The sequence below is a fragment of the Zonotrichia albicollis genome, chromosome 1 (genome assembly GCF_047830755.1).
Source record: "Zonotrichia albicollis isolate bZonAlb1 chromosome 1, bZonAlb1.hap1, whole genome shotgun sequence".
NCBI lineage: Eukaryota > Metazoa > Chordata > Aves > Passeriformes > Passerellidae > Zonotrichia > Zonotrichia albicollis.
Genome location: NC_133819.1, coordinates 152,130,460 through 152,151,429, shown reverse-complemented (window position 1 = coordinate 152,151,429; position 20,970 = coordinate 152,130,460). Strand labels below are relative to the sequence as shown.

Sequence of the window (20,970 nt, the reverse complement as noted above, 5' to 3'; positions counted from 1 at the left end):
TGGCATTTCTTGGATTCTTTGACAGAATTACTTCCCTGACCCTTAAATGATTATTTGCCTGGGTGTTCCTTGGCATCTTCCAAAGGGACTAAAGGATTCCCTCCTGTGGAGGTTGCACATCTGCCCGAGATTTGCTCTTGGAACCAAAACCTTTCAGATATATTTTGGTTTCACCTGTTTAATATGTCTTGTACACGCATTTATGCATTTTTCCCTGCATGAGAAGTGGTGCTGGTACTCAGGGGGGTGATGTAAATGATTTTTATTTACTTGTTAAGCTTTTCCTCCCAATGGCTGCCAATTATGTTTAGAACTTATCTGCAAATGAAAAAAAAAAAAAAAGAAAGAAGAGTTGCACTAACTGAAGTATTTGGGGGAAAGACTCTTTTTTTCTAATTTTCTGCTATTTCATTTTTTTAAATATGGGCAAATTTTGAGAACACCGTATTTCAGTTTAAAATGTCAAAACATTTCACTTTGAAAGCTTTCAAGGGGCTGCTTCAGTGATGGTAAAGGGAGGAAGGAAAAAGTCTTTCAGCTGAAACCAGCTTACTGAGTTTGGCATTTGTATCTGTTGATCTAAACCAGAATGCTTCAGCTAATAAACCAGTTGTCTAAAAAATTTAACTCAGCCTTTTCTTCATCAGTTTCCTGTCACTTCCACTTTCTCATACTCATCAGTATCACTGTGCCGTGGAATTTTTTATTTATTTTTTTTTTAGGCAAATACTTCAAGCCACGTCTCAGTTTTATTTTGAAAGAAAGGGAGAAAGTCTGTGTTCAAGTACATAATAGAGTCTTTTCAATTAAGATGGAGAGCAAAAATCTGGTCTGCAGATATTTAATGACTCCTGCTGAGAATGAGGAACAGAGCAAAGTTTTGCTGAATTGAACAGCAAAAAAGCCACTTTTTGTCCTGCAGCTGAAGGCAGAGTTGACCCTGAGGGTGGATCAGTCCTCCTGAACATGGGGCTGAGCCCCAGTGCAGTGTAAATGCTGTGGGTTTGTCCATGAGGAAGGGATAGTTTTGCTTTACAAAGGTGCAGAGGACACTTTAATAATGTCAAATTAATGCTAACGCCCATTGAGTCCTTTTCTTTTGTGTACAAGTGTAGGCATAAAGCTCATTGTCCAAATCACATCACACATGCAGAAACTCCATTTCTTCTGTAGCTTTGCACAAACTTCTAATGAACTTCTATTTTACTTGAATTTTACTTTTTAGCTCTGTCCTTTTTGGGCTGTGTTGCTGTGCTGGATTAGAGGTTTCCTTGTACAGCAACAGGTCTGTGAGATTACTTCTTATAAGGGTGTGTAGAGGACAAGGGAGAATGGATTTAAGTTAGACATGAGTAAGAAACTCTTTACTGTGAGGATGATGAGGCCCTGGCACAGGTTGCCCAGAGAAGCTGTGGCTGCCCCAACCCTGGAAATGTCCAGGACCAGGCTGGACAGGACTTGGAGCAACCTGGGATAGTGAAAGGTGTCCCTGCCTATAGCAAGGTGTTGGAAAAAGATGATTTCTACCATCCTTTCCAACCCAAATCATTCTGCAACTCAATGTTTATAGCTGAATCATCTGTAGAACAGCAAAGTAATGTTTTTTTCTGTGTAATACATGGCAGTAAGATGATGTTCTCCTCTACTCCTCCCTTGGTAGATGGGGACTCTCTGTTCCTGAGTGAATGTGTACAAAAAATAAATGACTAATCCTGTAATGTTTCCCCACATTGACCATTTCACTGTGAGGAACAATAAAAGGGCTCACCAGCAGCTTGCTCAGGGTCTGAGAAATCAAAATTTGATCCATGTGAATCCCAGGGAGAGGCAGATGAGCTGGTGCCTCCTGTGCCAGTCCTTCCTTTCCAGGGAATAACTACAGCAATAATTGTGTAACAAGAAACCTCTTATGGCCACTGCTACAACCTCTGCTGACCAGCTGCAGATTCCATGAGCTGTGGGTGACCAGATCCACATAAAATGTCCCACAGAAACAAGCCCAGGAGACTTCCAGAAGCTCTAGCAGATGGCACTTCATCTTCCTGAACGATGTATGGGGTCTGGTACATATGGATTATAAAACCCTGTATAGGTTTTATGATTTCTTCCAAAAGAGCTGATTCTTGGAGCCAGATGGTTTCTATTATGGTTAATCTTAAGCAAACAAGAGTAATTTTCCTTCCTTTATTCAGTAATGCTGAGAAGGTATATAAAGTATGATGCATAAATTAGCAATATGGTTTTCTTATTTAAACTTGATAAAGATTCCCAATAAATGGCAAGGGGTGTATTAACATTTTTCATTTCTTTTTAAAATGTCTAATAAATTACCTTGCTCCTTTTTTTTTTTCTCTTATGGAGAGTTGAAGCTCTCCAAAAGAGGAGGGTGTATCAGTTGGAACTTTGAGTTGGGATATCTTCTCCAGCATTTAAAACATTACCCATGCAGAACCTCTTTTTCCCATAGCTGGGTGCCAGCTGTTGCATTGCTCCATTGCTATTTTCCATTGCATCCACTTTGTCTCTGTTTCAGCAATTTCTGCTGTCCTGTCATCCCCGATCTCGCTCCATGTCTCCAGGGCTTTTAGTTTGTGAAAACTCTTCATGCAGGTCTCAATTACTCTGCAAGGTCTCTCTGAGATTTTTGGTTTTACTTACTGTGGGAGCAATTTTTCTTCTGTGTCCTTGAAATGGCCTGAATTTTGAGTTATGAAGAAAGTTATGAAGAAGAAGAAAATGGGAAGAAAAGGCATTTTCTGCACTTGAAATTCTACAGCTTTGTGCTGCAACAAGTGTTGACTCTGGAACAAACTTGAGGGTCCAGCATCAGATTTACAGGGAGTGTAGAAATATCAATTTAGCTGGAACATGGAGTGGTTTGGGTTGGAAAGGAACTTAAATCATCCAATTCCAAACCCTGCCATGGACAGGGACACCTTCCACTGTGTAGAAATATCCATTTACCTGTATCATGGAATGGTTTGGGCAGGAAAGGAATTTAAATCATCCAGTTCCAAACCCTGCTATGGACAGGGACACCTTCCACTGTGTAGAAATATCCATTTAACTGGATCATGGAGTGGTTTGGGTTGGAAAGGAACTTAAATCATCCAATTCCAAACCCTGCCATGGACAGGGACACCTTCCACTGTCCCAGGCTGCTCCAAGCCCCATCCAGCCTGGCCTTGGACACTTCCAGGGATGGAGCATTCACAGTGTCCATCCCAATGGGATGTGTTTGTTCATCTGGAAGGTCATGGCAAGGTAATATTTTATTGGCTTTCTCCCTTTTGTTCATAGGGATGGCTTTTTCTGCTACCACTCACTTGCATCACATGGACTTAATCAGGGAAAAAAAAAATCATCTCCATCTTGTCATTAATAGCCTGAATCTTTAAAAAGATATTTTCTAAGGCAATTAGTGCTGAGTTCATTAATAAGACCAGAAGAGAGGCTGATTAAGTGCCAGTTTAAAAATAAAAAGAGTATTTTGTGATTTATATCACCAATAAATTTTTAAATAACGACATTTCAAAAATATTTGGATTCTTCATCTTTTTTGCTGGCTGTTTTCACGTTACACTCCCAACAGCTCGGGCAGCAAGTGTAAGATTAATCATTTCCACTTTGCTTTTCCAGTCAATTCCTTTACATTTTCTCATCCTGTTGGTGCTGTTGTTTGTGTTTGCATTAACACAGGACTGCAGACTATCCCAGGAATATGGCAGTACAAATAAAACTTGCTTTCACTCAGGTTTGATTTATATCCTCATACAGCATCAATATTAAAAAATGAAACAAACTGTCAAATACCTTAAATTGCATTTTTTTGTTTTTTAATGACTTAGGTATTCTTTTCAAAAATACAGGCAGACACTGCCTTAATGCTTGCTTTTGCCACTGCTTTGGAGCATGAAGGAGGGAACATGATTAGACTTTCCATCTTGAAAAGCAAGAAGCAATAGGATTTGATAGGGATATTTCAAAAATTAATTGCTATTTTCCAGTACATTGATTTATTTCAATCAAAAATGAATTGTCCTTTTAACTATATCCTAATCCACTACCAGCAAAAATAATTAAAAAAACCAAAAACAAAGTGTTTTTTTTTTTCCTTTAGAAGGGACTTAACTGCATCTTGGTGGCACATCACAATTATGCAAAATCTTTTAAAGTTTGTCTCTCTGCTGCTTTAAAATGGAGAAAAACTCTTAATTGTAAAACTGTCCAACCAAAACCAAAATTTCCACACTACCAAAATTAGCAGCTTCTAAATTCACTACCCAGCTCTGCTCTGCATTTATTCTCCATAAAATTTTGCTTAAAATCCGAAGTCTATTTTGCATTTAACCATCACAGAAAATCAACTTTTCCTCTAATTCTCCCATCTGGAGAGGAGCACTGCAGCCTGTATGGATTCCCGTGGTGAAAGTGTGAGTTCTCTGAATTATTTTGTTCATTTTACAGAGGTTTTGAGCAGGTGGAACAGTGCTGAGGATCCCACCAGCTCCGTCCCCATGGGCTGCCAACCTCGCCTGACCTTCACATCACTTTTAGCCATTGTGCTGCCCCCACGAAGTGATGGGCTCTTTATTTTAGTAACAGCCTCGTGAGTCTTTGACATTTCCTTCCACTAAATCAACAGGAGCTGCTGTTTTTCTTAGAAATTAGAAGGCAGTGTGTTTGTTTTTTTTTTTTTTCCATGCTGGTTTAGGTTTTTTTTTTTTGCTTTTAGTTTTTGTTCCCTGCTGCCTAAGCAGGAGCATAGGATGAGAACAGATTTCTCTGGCAGCATTAATGCAGATGTAGGGAATGTCAGGTTTTGTACTGAAGGCTGATGTTGCTGTCTGGCATCTTTAACAAGCTTGGGAAGAAAAGAGTGAGGAGCACAAACTGTCACTTTCTGCTGGGAAAAATATCTGATATATTTCTAGTGTTTTTTCAAAAGCAGGGAACTTGTTAATAATAAATTGAAATAAACAGTTAGCTTAGTAATGTAGCAAAGTTTGTTGTTTGGTTGGAAGTTTTGTTTGAGTTTTGTTGAGTGTTTTCCTCCCCATCATGAGTTGGAAGCAGCATGTCGGCTTTATCCAGCAGTTTGCTTTTACAACGGAGTGTAGCTCATCTTCTGAGTGACACCTTGTGCCAACAGCTTTTTCTTGTGCTCTTTCTGATCCTCTCTGGGAGTTCTCTGCACCTTGTCAAGACTGTGCTTGCTGATTTTCCAGGATTTTGGTCATGGATTTGCCGTTCACTTGCAAAATCCACCCCCAGAACTGGAGGGATGCTGATTGCTCACTCTGGGCTCATGGAATGTGTGATGTCCCCAAGGAGGAGCCTCTCCACATAACCAAGAGTCAGGGCATGGTCTGGCAGAGTGTTTGTCTCAGGGCTGGCTCTAGGAACAGTTTGGATATTTCTCTTTATTCCCTCAGTAGCACATGGGTGGGTCTGGGAGGCCGTTTGTGACTGCTGTGAGAAAGTTGGAGATGCACCCTCAGGGACATGGATCCAAAGGTTTGGCAAAGCTGAACAGTGAGTTGCTGACACATTTCTTCAGCCTTGGCAGGGGGTTGGAACTGGATGATCTTTAAGGTCCCTTCCAACCTAAACCCTTCTATAGTTTCTGTGATTTTAACACAATTGCAGATTTCCATGGCCACACTCATACCTGAGCTGGGACTCTGGCACTGTCTGTGCTGTCCTGGACACACGAGGTGAGGTGCAATTCACTGGAGAGTCTTTTCCTTTCTTCTTCAGCAGTTTGTTATTAGCACATTTGCTAAAGAAGAAAACCAAAGTGAACAAAAACATCTTCCCCAGAAAAAATGCAAAGTAAATCTGACTGAATCTTGATTGCACTGTGAAAAGATAATTAATCATAGAACCATAGAATCATTTGGGTTGGATGGGACCTTCAAAATCATCTTGTTCCAACTCACCTTCCACTACAACAGGTTGCTCAGGGTCCCATCCAACTTTCCTTAATAGTTCCGTGGCTGACACATCCACAACTTCTCCTGGCAATTTATGCCAGTGCCTCATGGATCTCTGATGTTTCCTAATGTTTCCTTTTCTCTTTGAACCAGCTCTTGGGTACACAGAGGTTTGTATTTTTGTGGCAGAGGACTTGGTGCTGTGTTTGGAATAGCATGGGGCTGTTTCCCTCATGGGAGATGGGAATTAGGCAAAGCACTTCTGGGTTTAATGCTTCTTCTTAGTGGTTTAGGACAAAAATCATCTCTTTGCTGATTTAAATGGAAGTGCAGGAATTGTGTGCAGCCTTTTTCCTCAGCTAGGTTGTGGAGGACAGACTTTCTAAATCCTGTATTTTCTTTAATTTCTGAAGTTGACTTTTAGTGCTAATTAATGCTCACCATTTACCTTCTGGAATTCCATAAGGGATAATTCTCCATGGCTGGAGTGTCCCTTGCAGTGCCTGCTCTGCCACCAAGGGCACATACACTTGCCAAGCTGCCAAGTTTTGGTCCCACTTCCCTAGCCTTAATTACATGGGAAACTTTTGCCTGAATAGCCCTTTTCCTTGGCTTCCTAGACTTCCCTTGGGATAGGCAATGTATTTTTTATTTCTCTCAGAAATGTGTATTATGTCTGTATTCAGGGCTCCTTTTATATTTTATTTTCTAGGCTTTTCCTAGAAAGACCCATGTTGAGCTCCAGTTAAAACTTACAAGTTCTACCAGGAGCATTTGTTCTGAGGACAGTGCATCAACTTCTCTGGGAATGTGTTAATTAAGTGTAAATTTAGAGGTTTGGAAAAGGTTTAGGTATTGAAACTGTTTCAGAGAGCCCAAGACAAAAATGGGACCCTAGGCAGGATCCTTACCAACATGAAATGATTCTCCCTGCCTGCTTTGCCTCCTTGGCCTTATCCCCTCATTGAATTTAGGGCCTGAACTTAATTTGGCCTAGAGATTATGAAACCTCTGTCTCCTCTGGCCAACTTGCTGTAGCTGTGGCAGGACTTTCAAGGGAAAAAAAAAATCTATTCAGTGAAAGCAGATGTGTTGGTTTTACTTTCATTTTCTCTGTATTTTTTCTACGAGTGTTATGTGGTGGGGAAGTGAGGTGGGAGCAATGTCCTTGAAATGGAAGGGCAGGCACTGATTTCTCCTCTCTGGTGACCAGTGACAGGACCTGGGGGAATGGTCTGAAATCATGTCAGGGGAGGTTTATTGGATATTAGGAAAAGTTTCTTCACCAGAGGGTGGTTGGGCACCGGAACATCTCCCCAGGGCAGTGGTCACAGCTCCAAGCCTGAGGCAAGGAAGCTTTTGGACAATGCTCTCAGACATTTGATGTAATTCTTGGGATTGTCCTGTTCAGGGCCAGGAGTTGGCCTTCAGTGATTCTTGTAGGTCTCTTCCAACTCAATCAATTCTATGAGTCTTGGTTTTCCCATAGGGAGAGGAGGAGAAAGCAGGTACTTCACTACCTAACACCTCTCCCTTTTAGATGGGTGGGATGAAACATATTCTTCCAGCTGAGAGGAATTTTGCCTTCAGATAAAACTTCATTTCTAAAACCAGGAAAAATGTATTTTGTACGTTTGAGGGAACTTGGACAAATCAGAAAGATGATTAAAAAAATTAAAAAAAAAGAAAAGAGAACAAGAGTTTATAAGTGTTAATGCAAACAGAGACCTTGAGTTAACCCGTGGGGAATTGAGTTCTTGACCACACTGACCCTGCTGTGTGAGGAGGGCTTTGAGGGAGGATTGGTGCAAACACCAGCTTCATCCCAATTTTCACACCTGTAATTCCAAACGTGCCCCCTCTTTGTGCTGTGGCCATGCTGAGGAGACCCAGGCCCTTTTGGACAAAGCTGTAGCAAAGAGCCTCAGAGATTTTCCATGTGAAACAGCCTCATATTTTACAGCACTGATGAAAACCACATTGCCTGATGAGTGTGATTTTTGCTTACATTTCCCTTTATCACTTATTTCACTCAAATTTCATCAGCAGGAAATAAAAACCTCCCAAGCTTGCACGCCAGGAGCAACTTCACAGTACACATGATTCTTTCATTCTCTTCCATTTCCTTTTCTATTTTAAGCTAGTTGTTTTGAGGAAAATAACTTTGTTCAAACAAATCCTTGGCCAATCCTTTCTGTCCTGGTGTTTGTTGAAGAATTTTTTGACCAATGTCAACAGGAGAGCAGAGGTGATGAGGAGGATCAAGGTTCCTGTGGTTTGTATGAAAGGGGAAGGCAGTGGAAGACCAAAACAGTGTTCTGGGAGTGGAAGAAACCAAGGGCTGTGTGGAACATGGGATCAGACACCAGAGAATCCACAGGGAGGAACACCCTGGGAAGCTTTTGAGTATTGGGGATTAAAGGGCTGAAAGGTCTGGGGTGGGTGCAGGTGTCTGTACCCCCATCACTTCTTGCCTTTTGCATTTTCTTCCTTACATGACAATCTGCTTCTTTCTCTTTACTCTTTCTTGTCCTCAGCCTCCTTCACCTTCTTCCACCTTTTCACTTTAATGCCAACTGTTGTGTAAAAACTAAAATAAAGACATGAATTTACCACATTTTTTCCTCCAGAGCGAATCTCTTTTCCTCTCTGTCCAGCTGCCAAAAAATCAATCTCTTCCTCTCCCTGGAGTTCATTTCATGGCTCTCATTGTGGATCTCAGTCTTCAATGAGGAATTATTCTCTTGGATAATGGTATGAAAAGAGGGGAACAGAAGCTTTGCAATGCCTTGAGTGGTCCTGGAGGAGGAATAAGGTGCTGGATGGGTGAGACTCATCCACTCAGCTCAGCTGTGAAAAGGTTAATCCACAGTGCTGGGTGTGGTGGGGCTGAACCCACACTGCTGGAGGTAAATTCAGGATTTGGGGTGGATGGTTTGAAATCAGAGTGAGCAGGTTGCTTCCTGCCTGCTTTTTTTCACTCCTTGCAGGTGTTTCATGGCACAAAAGAGGAGTTTGGAGACCAAGTAATTTTCTGTGGGAGTTTCTGTAACCTCAGTTAAAGCTTTCAAAGGAGAGGAGATGCAGGAAATCTGTGACTTTCTTTACCAGACCATAGATATAATTCTTGGTGGTGCTTTGGTGATAATCCATGGCAGTTTGGGGTGCTGAGTTGCTTTGCTACAGCCACGTTAGGTATTGTAAATAGAAAGATCAAATTCTTGTCCTGATTTTCCTTTTTTCCCCCATTTTACCTGAGTTACTTTAATTACAGTTGCTTCTTCTCTGCAACTTTTAGGTTATTTTGAGTTTGCTGCAAAACTGAGTTCAGGGAGGGAATTGACTTCACCTGGCTGCAGAAAAGCCATTAGGAGCTCCAAATTAGTGTGAAATAATTAATAGGAAAGGAAGATTAACGTGGCAAACACGGGTGCTTTTCATTAACATTAAGTGAAAGCATGTTCCTGTAGGTTCCTTTGCCATGAGTGTTTTTCTGGACTTCCAGCAATTCCCTTTTACATTAATTTTATATTAATTTTATCCAGCTCACCCCAGACAGGACCTTATAAGCCTGGTCAGGCATCTTATTTGGCTTGTCCTGAAGAGGAACTGAAATAAATTCCTGCTGGGGTTTCTTCTTTCCCTACCAAAGATGCTGGTGGTGGTGCTTGGGTCTGTTTTAGTCCTTGAGTTCTATTTTGCTCTACCACATCCCTCCACTGGCCATTCCTCAGCCAGAGTTGTCTCCTGTAGACAGAATTGTGGTGAATTAAAAATTATAATTGCTCTGAATCGTGGAAAGTGATGCATTCTGAGTGTTCTCTGAAATAGTGTTTGCAAAAATCATGTGTAAGGCTTGCCTGGATTTTTAAGCTTCTCAACCACTCCTTACAATTCCCTAAAGGGAGATTGCAGCCAGGCTGGGGTCTGTCACTTCTCCCAAGTAGGAAATGGTAGAAAAAGAGGAAATTGCCTCAAGATTCATCAGGTGAGGTTTGTATTGGATATTAGGAACAATTTCTTCAATGAAAGGGTCATCAGTCATGGGAACAGGATATCAGGGGAAGTGACTGAGTCAAAATCCCTGGAGATATTTGAAAGATATGTAGATGTGACACTCAAGGCACACAGTTTGGTTAATGGTTGGATTCAAAGGTTTTTTCCAGCCTGATTCCATGCTTCAGTTTCCTTTTTTTTCCTTTCTTTCTCCTTTTTTTGCATTGATCCAGAGTGTCACAGGTGACACAGAGGTGCAAGAGGCCACCCCTGCCCAGCAGATGGGTGTGAGGTTATGTTGCATGGATGGATTTAAACTTGCTGCAGCCTCAAAGATTTTTGTCCAGATTTTTGCAATTTCTGAGCTAAAACTCCACACCCAAGTCACAAATTTCCTCAAGGTCCCACTCACAGCTGAGGTCTCGTGACACACTTTGCTTTGGCAGAGCAGGTATTGAAAAACTCTTTTTTCCATCTCTTTCACTTACCTGGGTGCCTGGGGAGGTTTCAGGCAAACGAAAGAAAAATTAAATAGGCAAATATCAGAAATGCCATTGTTTGCTGCTGCTTTAGGAGCTGGTTGTTGAGGGTTTGAGTGACCTGGTCTGGTGAAAATTGTCCCTGCCCATGGTGGCAGGACCAGATGATATTTAGGGTCCCTTCCAACCCCAAACATTCTGTGATTTCTACGAATAAAAATAAATATAACAGCAATGAATATAGCAGGAAATCAGTATATGCTAGGCAAGGAGGAGGTTGAACTGATAGCAGAGGAAGTTGGGCTGTCCTGGGATCCAAGGTGATTTTCCTGGAAAAATAATTGGAAACAGTACAATTATTTTTTTTTAAATTATCCATTTAAGGCAGTAAAGGAGAAACCATTTGCATCTGGGATTTTGTAACTCATCCACTGTAAAGCCTTCACAGCCTTGAGGAATCCCAGTGCAAATACAAGTCATTTTTTCGCAGCTGTGTCCCTGAACTCTGTTTGTGTCAGGGCATGTATTTAATGCATAACATCGCTTATTGCATATCAGAAACCTCCTAATCCTTCTTGGGGAATCATAATATTTAAGTATTCACTTGATGTAATCAAAGATGTTTAATTTTTCATCAGACTTCACATCCACTTTACTTCTCAGTCTTGGTTTTTCTTCTTTGGCTTGGTAGCACAGAGGCACTTTTGCTTTGCTTTCTGCTGCTGTTTTTAAATTGTTCTGTTTGTCTGCTTGAGCTGCTGCATCCTCCATGAATAGTTACAACATCTCGGCTTGATGTGTTGGAGCTTGAAATTGGAGTAGTTAAAACTGCCTTCCTTGTTACTATTTTCTTTTCTTTTTGCAAAATAAAAACGAAATAAAAGCCAGAACTGGCAGCATGCTGTGACGTGAAATAAAAAGTCTAGGGGCAGGAAACTGCAAGCCAGATACAGTGCAATCTTCTCAGGAAAAAAACATTCTCCTTGAATTGCATTTTCAAAGTAATTGTTTGGAAATTTTGGACAAAAGTTAAATTTGTTTTGTTGGTTGGGGGTTTTTTTTGGGTTTAATTTGCTTTTTTTTTGATGTGAGAGTGATTGTGGGTACTGTTGGATAGGTGTGGACTGAGAGGTCTTTGAGGAGGAGTTTATAACCTCACAGTCCTCCTCCATTTATATAATTTTGTCTACAATGAATACGTGCAGGCTTAAAAAATGAATTATTTCCATGATTTCAGAGTGTGATCCACATGCATTGTCTCTTTCCCATTAGGGAATTGTGGCACAGGGTGAGAAAATTGATCTTGCACCAACAAATATAAATAAATCTCACCCTCCCAAATTAGCACCTGAATTCTTTGGTAGTTTTTAACTCCATGGGGCAACTCTGGGCTCTCAGTGTTGCTCTGGGTTTCCTTCTCAGTGAAACTGGTGCTTCTCCTTCCTTTTGCAATGTTTGGGATGTTTCATTTTGACTCTTGTTGTGACTCTGGCATTTAAATGACTCCAGAGGCACCTGCTGGGCAGGAGGGTCCCCATGTGGGAGCACACTGGAGTCTGCAGTCTGGAATATTTGGGGATTTAATTCCCAGCTGTGATTCCAGTTGAACTCCCAACCCTTGGTTTCGTTGCTTCATGGTTCATCTGGGGCATCATTCAGTACCTCAGTGCATTCAGGATCACTGGGCCAGGATACAAATCTTTTGAGGCAAATTTAGTGTTTCTAAGGAAAGAATAAAAAAAAAAAAGTTAAAAAAACCCCCCACCCATCCAAAATGAGTTCTATCCCAAAATGTGCAGACCAGATTTCTCTGGAACATGTTAGCACCCTAAAAATCCAATAAAAAACTCCTAAAATGGGGGTAATCACAGTCTCTAAAGACCTAAAGATCTTTTCCTGTGCTGCTTTTTCACCAGGGATTTAATGAGAGTTTGTTAGTAACAAGTGAAACTCCTGTGGGACAGCGGAGCCCACACTAATTTCTGTTTTTCTGCAGCCTCCTCTATAGAACTGTCACAGACACATTTTATGAAAAATCCTTTTCTTATGATTTTTTCTCCTGAGAAGCTGAGAGGCCTCAGGAACAAAATGTAAACATTGATTATCTGCTGCTGTGGAATGCAACAGGTGCATCTGTGATTGGTCCATGTTGGTTGTTTCTAATTAATGGCCAATCACAGTCAGCTGGCTTAGACTCTGTCTGAGACACAAACCTTTGTTATCATTCCTTCCTGTTCTATTCCTAGCTAGCTTTCTGATGAAATAATTTCTTCTATTCTTTTAGTATAGTGTTAATGTAATATATATCATAAAATAATAAATCAAGCCTTCTGAAACATGGAGTCAGATCCTCATCTCTTCCCTCATCCTCGGATTCCTGTGAACCCGGTCACAATAGAACAAAGGAAAGGAGTGTCTGGGACAGCTGATTTAGAAGAAATTGCAGGAAGAGAAGAGTGGGAAAATCTCCAGCAATGAGGCCCTGTGCATTTGGATTAAACAGCATTTAATACCCTGGATTTGTGTCATGCTGACAGGCTGATCCATGACTTTATTTACAGCTGTTACGGGGCTGAGCCATTTCAGTGAGTGCGAGGAGCAGAGGAAATTCTGCTCTCTGGACATGCAGCTGCTCCTCCAGCACTGGGAGATGCATCCTCAGCCCTAACCTGAGCTGTGCACCCAGCAGGCTTCTCCTTTTGCCCAGTTTTCCTCATCTTTGCCTTGCTCCATCATTATCTTTCTGCTCTGCCAAGTGCAGGTTGGGTGTGTGGTGCTTTAGCAGCTTAGGGAAATTTGGTGAAGGGATGCAGAGTAAATCAGAATTCCAGTCTGCTGACTTAAATAAATGAATCTCAGCTCCTGTTTGAGCCTGAGACGCTTCACCTCAGAGGAGCAGCTGGGTGATAACAGGGGCTGTTGGGCTCTGTTGGGTGGACAAGCCCTGGGGTTCTTCAGGATGTGACCAAAGTTTCTGGGAAATGCACAAAAGCTGACACAGGTGGGAGGGGCAGAATAAAAGAAAGAATCATCTGGAAAGCTGCTGACATAAAACTGGTGACAAAGACATTATTACAAATGAGTGTTTCTCTGGTGACTGTGATCAATCAAAATTGAAATGCCTGGTTAAAGCTTATTTGTGTGTTGTATGCTTGCTCTGTGAGATGGACTTAATACAGCCATAATTAACGATTTTAAGATGAAGGAAGGTGGATTTAGGTTGGATATTGGGAAGAAATTCTTCCCTGTGAGGGTCTGGAAGTCCTGGCACAGGTTGCCCAGAGAAGCTGTGGATGCTCCATCCCTGGAAGTGTCCAAGGTCAGGTTGGATGGGGTTTGGAGCATCCTGGGATAGTGGGAGGTGTCCCTGCCCATGGCAGGGGATGGAATTGGATGATTTTTAAGATCTCCTCCAACCGAAAATATTCTGTGATTCTCTAGTATAGCTCAGTCCAGCATCACATGACTCTTTCTCTGGGGGTGATGAAACTGTGGAGAAGTTGGGGACAGTTTCAGGGATTTTAAAGTTGGGAAATGAAGCAAAAAAACCCAGACCAAACCAAAAAAAAAAAAAAAAAAGAAACAAAAAACACATACAAACAAAAACATCCTATATAAACATCCTATATAAACAAAACAACAACAAAAACAACAACAAAAACCTCAAAACCAAACAAAGAAAAAACTCCAAAAAACAACAACAAAAATAAAAAACCCCCACCCAACCAAAAAAAACTCCACTCCACCTTCCACCAAACCTGAAATCCCAAAATATTCAAACCCTCACTTCAGTGTTCTCCTGGTAGGGCAGATTTGAATACCTTGGCTAAAGTGAGGACCTTGGGAATGAAGTTGTGAGAATTTTTCTGTGCACCAGCAGTAAAAATTCCTGGCACTGATACATTGTCCCTTGCATTTGAGCTATCAGGAAGGAATGATAAGAAGAGGAACCTCTCTTGGGGGTTAGGAGAGGAATCCCACTGAGCTCCCAGTTCCCTCCTGCCCCAAAAGCTTTGACCCCACAGAGCAGGTATCCTCTGCTCACTGCCTTTTCCACAGCAGGACCTGCTGTGGGCTCTCCTGCTCTGGAAAGTGCTGGGTAGCCATCACTTGGCATTGGGGCTTCTCATTCACTCCTGGTTCTGATACTCCCACTTGATAAATGAGGATTTATGGAATTATTTGTATTCAGGTTGCTGATAATCCCTACAAATCCCATCTCAGTCCATGCGGGCTATATCTACTGTGTTGCAGCAGCATCTTCACTTCCTGGTGGTGCTGGATTTGTCTGTCCTGTGCAAGTTCCACCACCAGGCCCTGTGTAAAGCAGCATCAGTCCACCTTACCTGGGCTAAATTCCTGCAGCAAGCAGGAATCTACATCCCTTTTCAAACCACCATCCCCCTTTTCAAAGTGATTGGTGGTGTCCAGCATTAACACTTCATTTTTTCTCTGTTTTTCTCTTCGCAGCCACCCAGATTGATCCCAGTGAGCTGCAGGAACTTTTTCAGGAGACTTCAGCCAATGTCTTCCGAATCAATTCCAATGGTGAGTAAAATGAGAGCTTTTCTGGTGCCTTCTGTGCTGTCCTGCTGATGATTCCTGTGCATGGCCACAGCCCCTGGCAGCTCCTCTTGTCAGGGAGCAAATATTAATGCAGCTTTTCTGCTGCTGCATCTCACGAGCAGCAGCACATGTGCAACACACAGCTCCTTAAAAGATGTAAAAATATTCCACCATATGTTCCATCCAACAGGCACAGATACATTCCAATCCTTGCTGAGACCACATCCTTTTTTTTTTTCTATTTTTAATTGTGTCATCTGTTACAATAGAGAGCTGAGAGCTCAGAAAGGTGGAACAAGCGAGGCTCATTTTCAAATATGTTGCAGCACTGCTGTGCTCAGAGCCTGTCACATGAGCTTGCAAAACATATATCTCCCTTAGAAAAACACCAAAATTCTGCTGTTCTTCAGTCTCTAGGTTGGGCAGGGGTATCTCCCCAGCTCCTAGAGATGCAGAGTCCTCCCTCCTTTGAAACAAGCTCTGGCTCATCAGTTTTGGTGGGTTAGGCTGGAGGAATTTATCTTGCAGACAGATATAAACTGAAATTGCTGGGTGGAAGGTAATGCCATTGTACCCCAGTTCTAAAACATGCCAGTGTCAGGCTGGGATCTGAAATTACCAGTGCTGATTTTACAATAGACCTGGAAATTGCTTTGGAATCATCTGGACAGCCTCTGTTTCTGTTCTTTCTGTGTCTTGGGTGACAGACAGGCCTGACCTAGGTGTAGGGAAGGGATTTTAGTGCCTCCTTATTTGTGTAATTCTTCTCTAGTGTGTCCTATGGGTGAAGCCCTGGTTGTTGTAGCAAAGGATCCTTCTTAGAACAGGGATGTTCTAAGAATTAAAAACTTCTAAAATGTAGTTGTCTCCACTTTTGATGAGTTGTGTGTGCTTCATCTTCCAGGAAAATTCAAGCACCAATTTTTCTATGACTACAAGGGATTGGTGACCCTTGAATTGGTGACACACATCCCATGTAAAAAAGGGATTATGTGGGAGCTTGAACCTCCCAGCTGTGATACTTGGCTTTCAGGTGGGTGAATAACCACACCATAAAATACAGAATCACCTGCATTAGCACCAATTTTAGCTGCTCCAGCACCAATAGTTTTAATTTGACAATGCCAGTGATGAGTGGTAGTAGCACTTCTGCTTCCAAACTGAAGGCTCAGACTGAATTTGTGCAGCCTTCTCATGAGTGTGTGTGTGCTGTTCCTGTCCAAACTGGCCAGATTAGGGCTGACTTGATGTGCCTCTGTGCTTCCAGCACAACTCCCTCCACAGTGGAGTTTTATCCTGAGAAAACCTAAAGGTGAATGGCACATCACTTTTGAAATACCGCGACCCAATTTCTGTTTTAATTCATTGTTAGAATTGCCTTAACCCCTTCAATTCGTGTTTGACAGCCACTGTTGTTGTTATTTCCCCTCTTGAGATGGTGATGATGTATTTCTCTTAAGAGTTGCCTGAACTGAGTGCTCTGTGAAGCAGATAATGACAATACCTGCACTTATAACTATTTTTCAAAAATGGAGAGGGTGCAAAGAAAAGCCAAAACTCTTTGATGTCTAAAACTCAGACTTTAAAATTTGTGCCATCCAAATTTCTGTTTGAGACATCCAAGAGGACTCAATCATGGTGTGCAAGTACCTCTCTAGGAAGAAAGATATCAAATAGATAACAAGGGGCTCCTTAATCTATTGTTCTCACATAGGAGGAGATCAGGAGATAAGAGTTAAAGCTAGATAAATACAATTCTTCTGTATTAGGATAACCAGCCATTAGAACTGCTTGTGGAGGGGCCTTGATGGATTTGGCTTTGCCGGGAACCTTTAAATCAAGATTCAAATGTCTTTTTTATAAGATATACTTTAGTCCAGCTGCAGTCCCCAGTCTTGATGGGGAGTGATGGGACAAAATTTTATGGGAGGAAATCAGGTTGGATATTCAGAATTGCTCTCTCTATGGCTTTTAAAATCTATGAATCAATGAATCTATAATACCTTTTAAAGTGCTTTCAGGCTGAAGAAATGTCCATAAGATACTTTACTGTTGTTGCTCTGTTCACTACCCATATTTTTTTTTTTGTCTGACAAAATCAGTTTCATTCAGTTTATTTTTTATAGTCTCTCCCCCAAAAAGTGGGGAGATTTTCAGGAGAAGGCTGTTGAGTGTAGTGCTGAGATTTGGCAGAGCTAATTCACTTTAGGTAAAGAACTTTTTAGGCTTAGAAAATGGGGAAGAATGCCCATGATTCTTCCTGTAGTATAAAGTTCCTTCAGAAAACTCAGGAAGCTCTGGCTTGGAGCAGGGAAAATAAGTCAGTGATGTTGTTTGTGGCTGAGCAAGGAACAGGCAGCTACATTCCAGATGCTCACCAGGTGATGGGGTTACTCCTTTTGTGCTGGGCATGGTGTGCTGAACATCCTACAAATTGCATAAATCCTATCACAGCTCCTCTTTCTCTCCTTTTCCTGGCTTGCTGCAGCCTCCCTGAGTTTTTTGAGGTTCCCTGTTGTGTTTGGAGATCTAAGTGTGCTCCTGAAATGTTCTTGTCCCTTTTGGGGTGCTGAAGATATAGAGTTGTGGAGTCATACAATCGTTAAGGTTGGAAAAGATCTCCAAAAACTCCAAGTCCAAGCTTTGACTGAATGCCACCAAGGCCACTAAACCTTGGGAAGTGCCTTTTCAGTTTATTTTTGAACATTCCCAGGAATTGTGAATTCACCTCTTCCCTGGCCAGGCTGTTCCAAGCTGGCAGGAGCTGGCCATGTTATGATTTTGTTGTTTAGATTTTAAAAATCCCAGGTTTGAGGCCAATCTCAGCAATACCTTTTATGTCTTTGGGGAATGACTTTTTTTAATGAAACAAGGAGTCAACTTTGTACCAGGATTTTAAAGCACCATTGAATTTTATTGAGTAACACTGCAGAAGTAATAAACACAGTGTGCTTTGTCCCTCTTTGCTGTCCTTATTCTTTTTACAGAATTCTGAGCCTTTGGGGTGATTTAAATTCTTCTTGGGCCCTTCAGGACTTGCTTCCTGACCAAGGGGGATTTTACAGCTCTGAGTTGATTGCGATTATTCTCACCTATAAATGCTTCCTGCTCCCTTTTTCTGCCATGAAAATGGAAATCTTCCTCATTTGTTGAATAAAAATTTTAGCCAGGACAGCTAGTTCTTTTTATATGCTACTGGATCACTCTCCTGCCAGGTCGTGAGCTTATAGACTTTTTTTAATGCCATCTATTATGGAAGTATGAAAGAGTAGAGGGAGATTTTTCCTAAGTTTTGCACCTGCTTTCTTTCTCTTAATCTTTTGGGGCTGTCCCTGCTGAAAATAAGGAAGGTTCATTGAATCATAGAATAGTTTGGGTTGGAAGAGACCTTAAAGGTCATTTTGTTCCAACCTCCTGCTGTGGGCAGGGACACCTTCCAGTAGACCAGGTTGTCACACAGTGTCTTGACTTTTGCAACTTTCATATTTGGGGATTTTTTTTTTTTGTTAAGTTGATCTTCCTATCAGCACACAAAAAGGAATTCAAATATTGGCTGAATTTGTCTCATTTATGGCTTTATTTTTTATCTATACTTTTATCTAGACCTTACTTTTTTTTTTTTTTTCATGTGCAGCTTTTAGCTGCCTCTTAGTAAGTATCTTATAAGTAAGTACAATAAATAACACTCCTAAATGGAGTTGCTCTGGTGCATCTTGCCTGGTCAGTGGAGGATATCCTGGAGGAATCAGGCCTGTGCTGGCCAGATGGAGAACCTGAACTCTCTAATGGTTCTCTTGCCTCTCTAATTCCTGCTCCTCACTCTTTAATGACTGCCCATAACTGGTTGGTGCCATGTGCAGTCCCATTACCTCGATCTTAAAGGCTGAGCAAAGGATTTTCCTGGATCCTTCAGGTGTGATAGAGTCTCCATTGCCATCTCAGGATGGTTCCTCATCCCCCATTGATCTGAGGATTGCAATGGCACAGACAACTGGGAGCCAAGCTCTCCGTGTAGTAAATCAGTGCAGCTCCAACATCACTGATGCCTTGTGAGTGTGCCTCATTCTGGAGCACTTGGGCGTGCCTTTTAATGACAAAAGAACAAGACTTTTAAAATAAGATTCCTATGTGATGGTGTTCACAGGGGTCTTAGGATGAGGGAAGAGACGTAGATCTGACTCCATGTTTCAGAAGGCTTGATTTATTATTTTATTATATATATTACATTAAAACTATAGTAAAGAATAGAAGGAAAGGTTTCATCTCAGAAGGCTAGCTAAGCTAAGAATAGAAAAGAAAAGAATGATAACAAAGGCAGCTGCCTCAGACTTTCTGTCTGAGTCAGCTCTGCTGTGATTGGCCATTAATTAGAAACAACCACATGAGACCAATCACAGATCCACCTGTTGCATTCCACAGCAGCAGATAACCATTGTTTACATTTTGTTCCTGAAGCCTCTCAGCTTCTCAGGAGAAAAAATCTTAAAGAAAGATTTTTAATGTAAAGATGTCTGCGACATTCCTGTTTTAAGAATGGCTTCACACATCCCTCCAGCTGAGCTTGATGTTTTGCTCCTCTGGTCAAATTACTGCTCACATGACCAGAACTGGTACATTGAGAGAGATTTTCCACATCCAGCACAAGAGCTGCATAGATTTTGATAAATTCATTCTTGGTCAAAGCAAGTTAGATTTAGCCCAGAGTAGCTCAGATTTAATTATAGAAGCATAGAATGGTTTGAGTTGGAAAGGACCTGAAAGATCACTTGGTTCCAACACCCTGCCATGGGCAAGGACATCCTCCCTCCACTATCCCAGGTTGCTCCAAGCCCCATCCAACCTGGCCTTGGACACTTCCAGGGATGGAGCAGCCACAGCTGCTCTGGAAAATCTCTGCCAGGGCCTCCCCACCCTCACAGGGAAATTCAATTTCTTTCTAATATACAATCTGAACCTGTAAATCATCTCCCTCTTGTCCTATCACTTCATGCCCTTGTCCAGAGTTCCTCTCCCGTTCTCTTGGAGCCCCTTTAGGCACTGGAAGGTGCTCTAAGTCCTCTCTGGAGCCTTCTCTTCTCTGATTAATCCCAGCTGTCCCAGCCTGGCTTCAGAGCAGAGCTGCTCCAGCCCTGTGATCATCTCTATGGCCACCTGGATTTTCTGCAACAGGTCATCATCCTTCTTGGATGGGGACTCCAGAGCTGGATGCAGTGAGGGAAGAGATTGGAGGGGGAGAATCACCTCCACTGAGCTTCTGGCCACTCTTTTGATGCAGCCCAGGGTTCTTTGGCTTTCCTGAGATTTAGGAAAGTCACATTGGAGTTTTAGTCCTGCTGTTTTCCACTTAAGGGCTATATCAAATTATAACCTTTGGCTCCTCCAGTGTGCATATCTTGTCATTCTGGGACAACTGACATTTATTGAGTTGTCTGAATACTGTGTTTGAATTGGAATATTAGGTAAAATTATTGGATAAGACCTTAATCACAGATCACTTTCTCATCTAACTGATGAATGCTTTCCTCACCTCTCGCCTTCATATCTCATATTCTTTTCACCTTTTTGTAGGTTTTCCAAAATGCTGAACAAATCTGACAGCTCCTGGATTTGCCTCAGTGTAAAATGGCTTGAGTGTGAAGTCTTGAAGTGTTTTGTTCAGGAGGAAAACTGCTTCCCACTCCAGTCTTCTCCCAAGCAGTGGCAGTAAAACTCACTTTGAATTGTCTTTATTTTTGCAGGTCAGGTTAGAAAGGTTCATGGAGGCTGTAGCTGCTGGTTTTGTTCCGGAATTGCACACATGCCATTAACTTGTTCTTACAAATTCAGTGTCCGCACAAGTTGTTTATTTACCTTGGCTTGCTGTCCATTCTCCAAGGACCACACTCTGCTTTGTTCCAACGGGTTCATGGGCCAAAAAGTATTTTTAGTAGATGCAAAATTTTGTATTTGAACTGTACAGCTTGTGGGTTCCAAGGGAAATTGATTTGTTAGGA

The 20,970-nt window shown here is 41.7% G+C and overlaps 1 protein-coding gene across 10 annotated transcripts in view; it reads left to right on the top strand.

The window, feature by feature from the left end:
* The window catches only part of TSNARE1 (t-SNARE domain containing 1), a 469,084-nt gene that overhangs the window by 141,980 nt on the left and 306,134 nt on the right, over positions 1 to 20,970 (top strand). For all 10 annotated transcript variants that reach the window (XM_074557836.1, XM_074557830.1, XM_074557854.1 and 7 more), the window contains one exon: positions 14,882 to 14,959. In XM_074557836.1, coding sequence (XP_074413937.1) covers positions 14,882 to 14,959 — 78 coding nt within the window. The remainder of the gene's footprint in view (positions 1 to 14,881; positions 14,960 to 20,970) is intronic.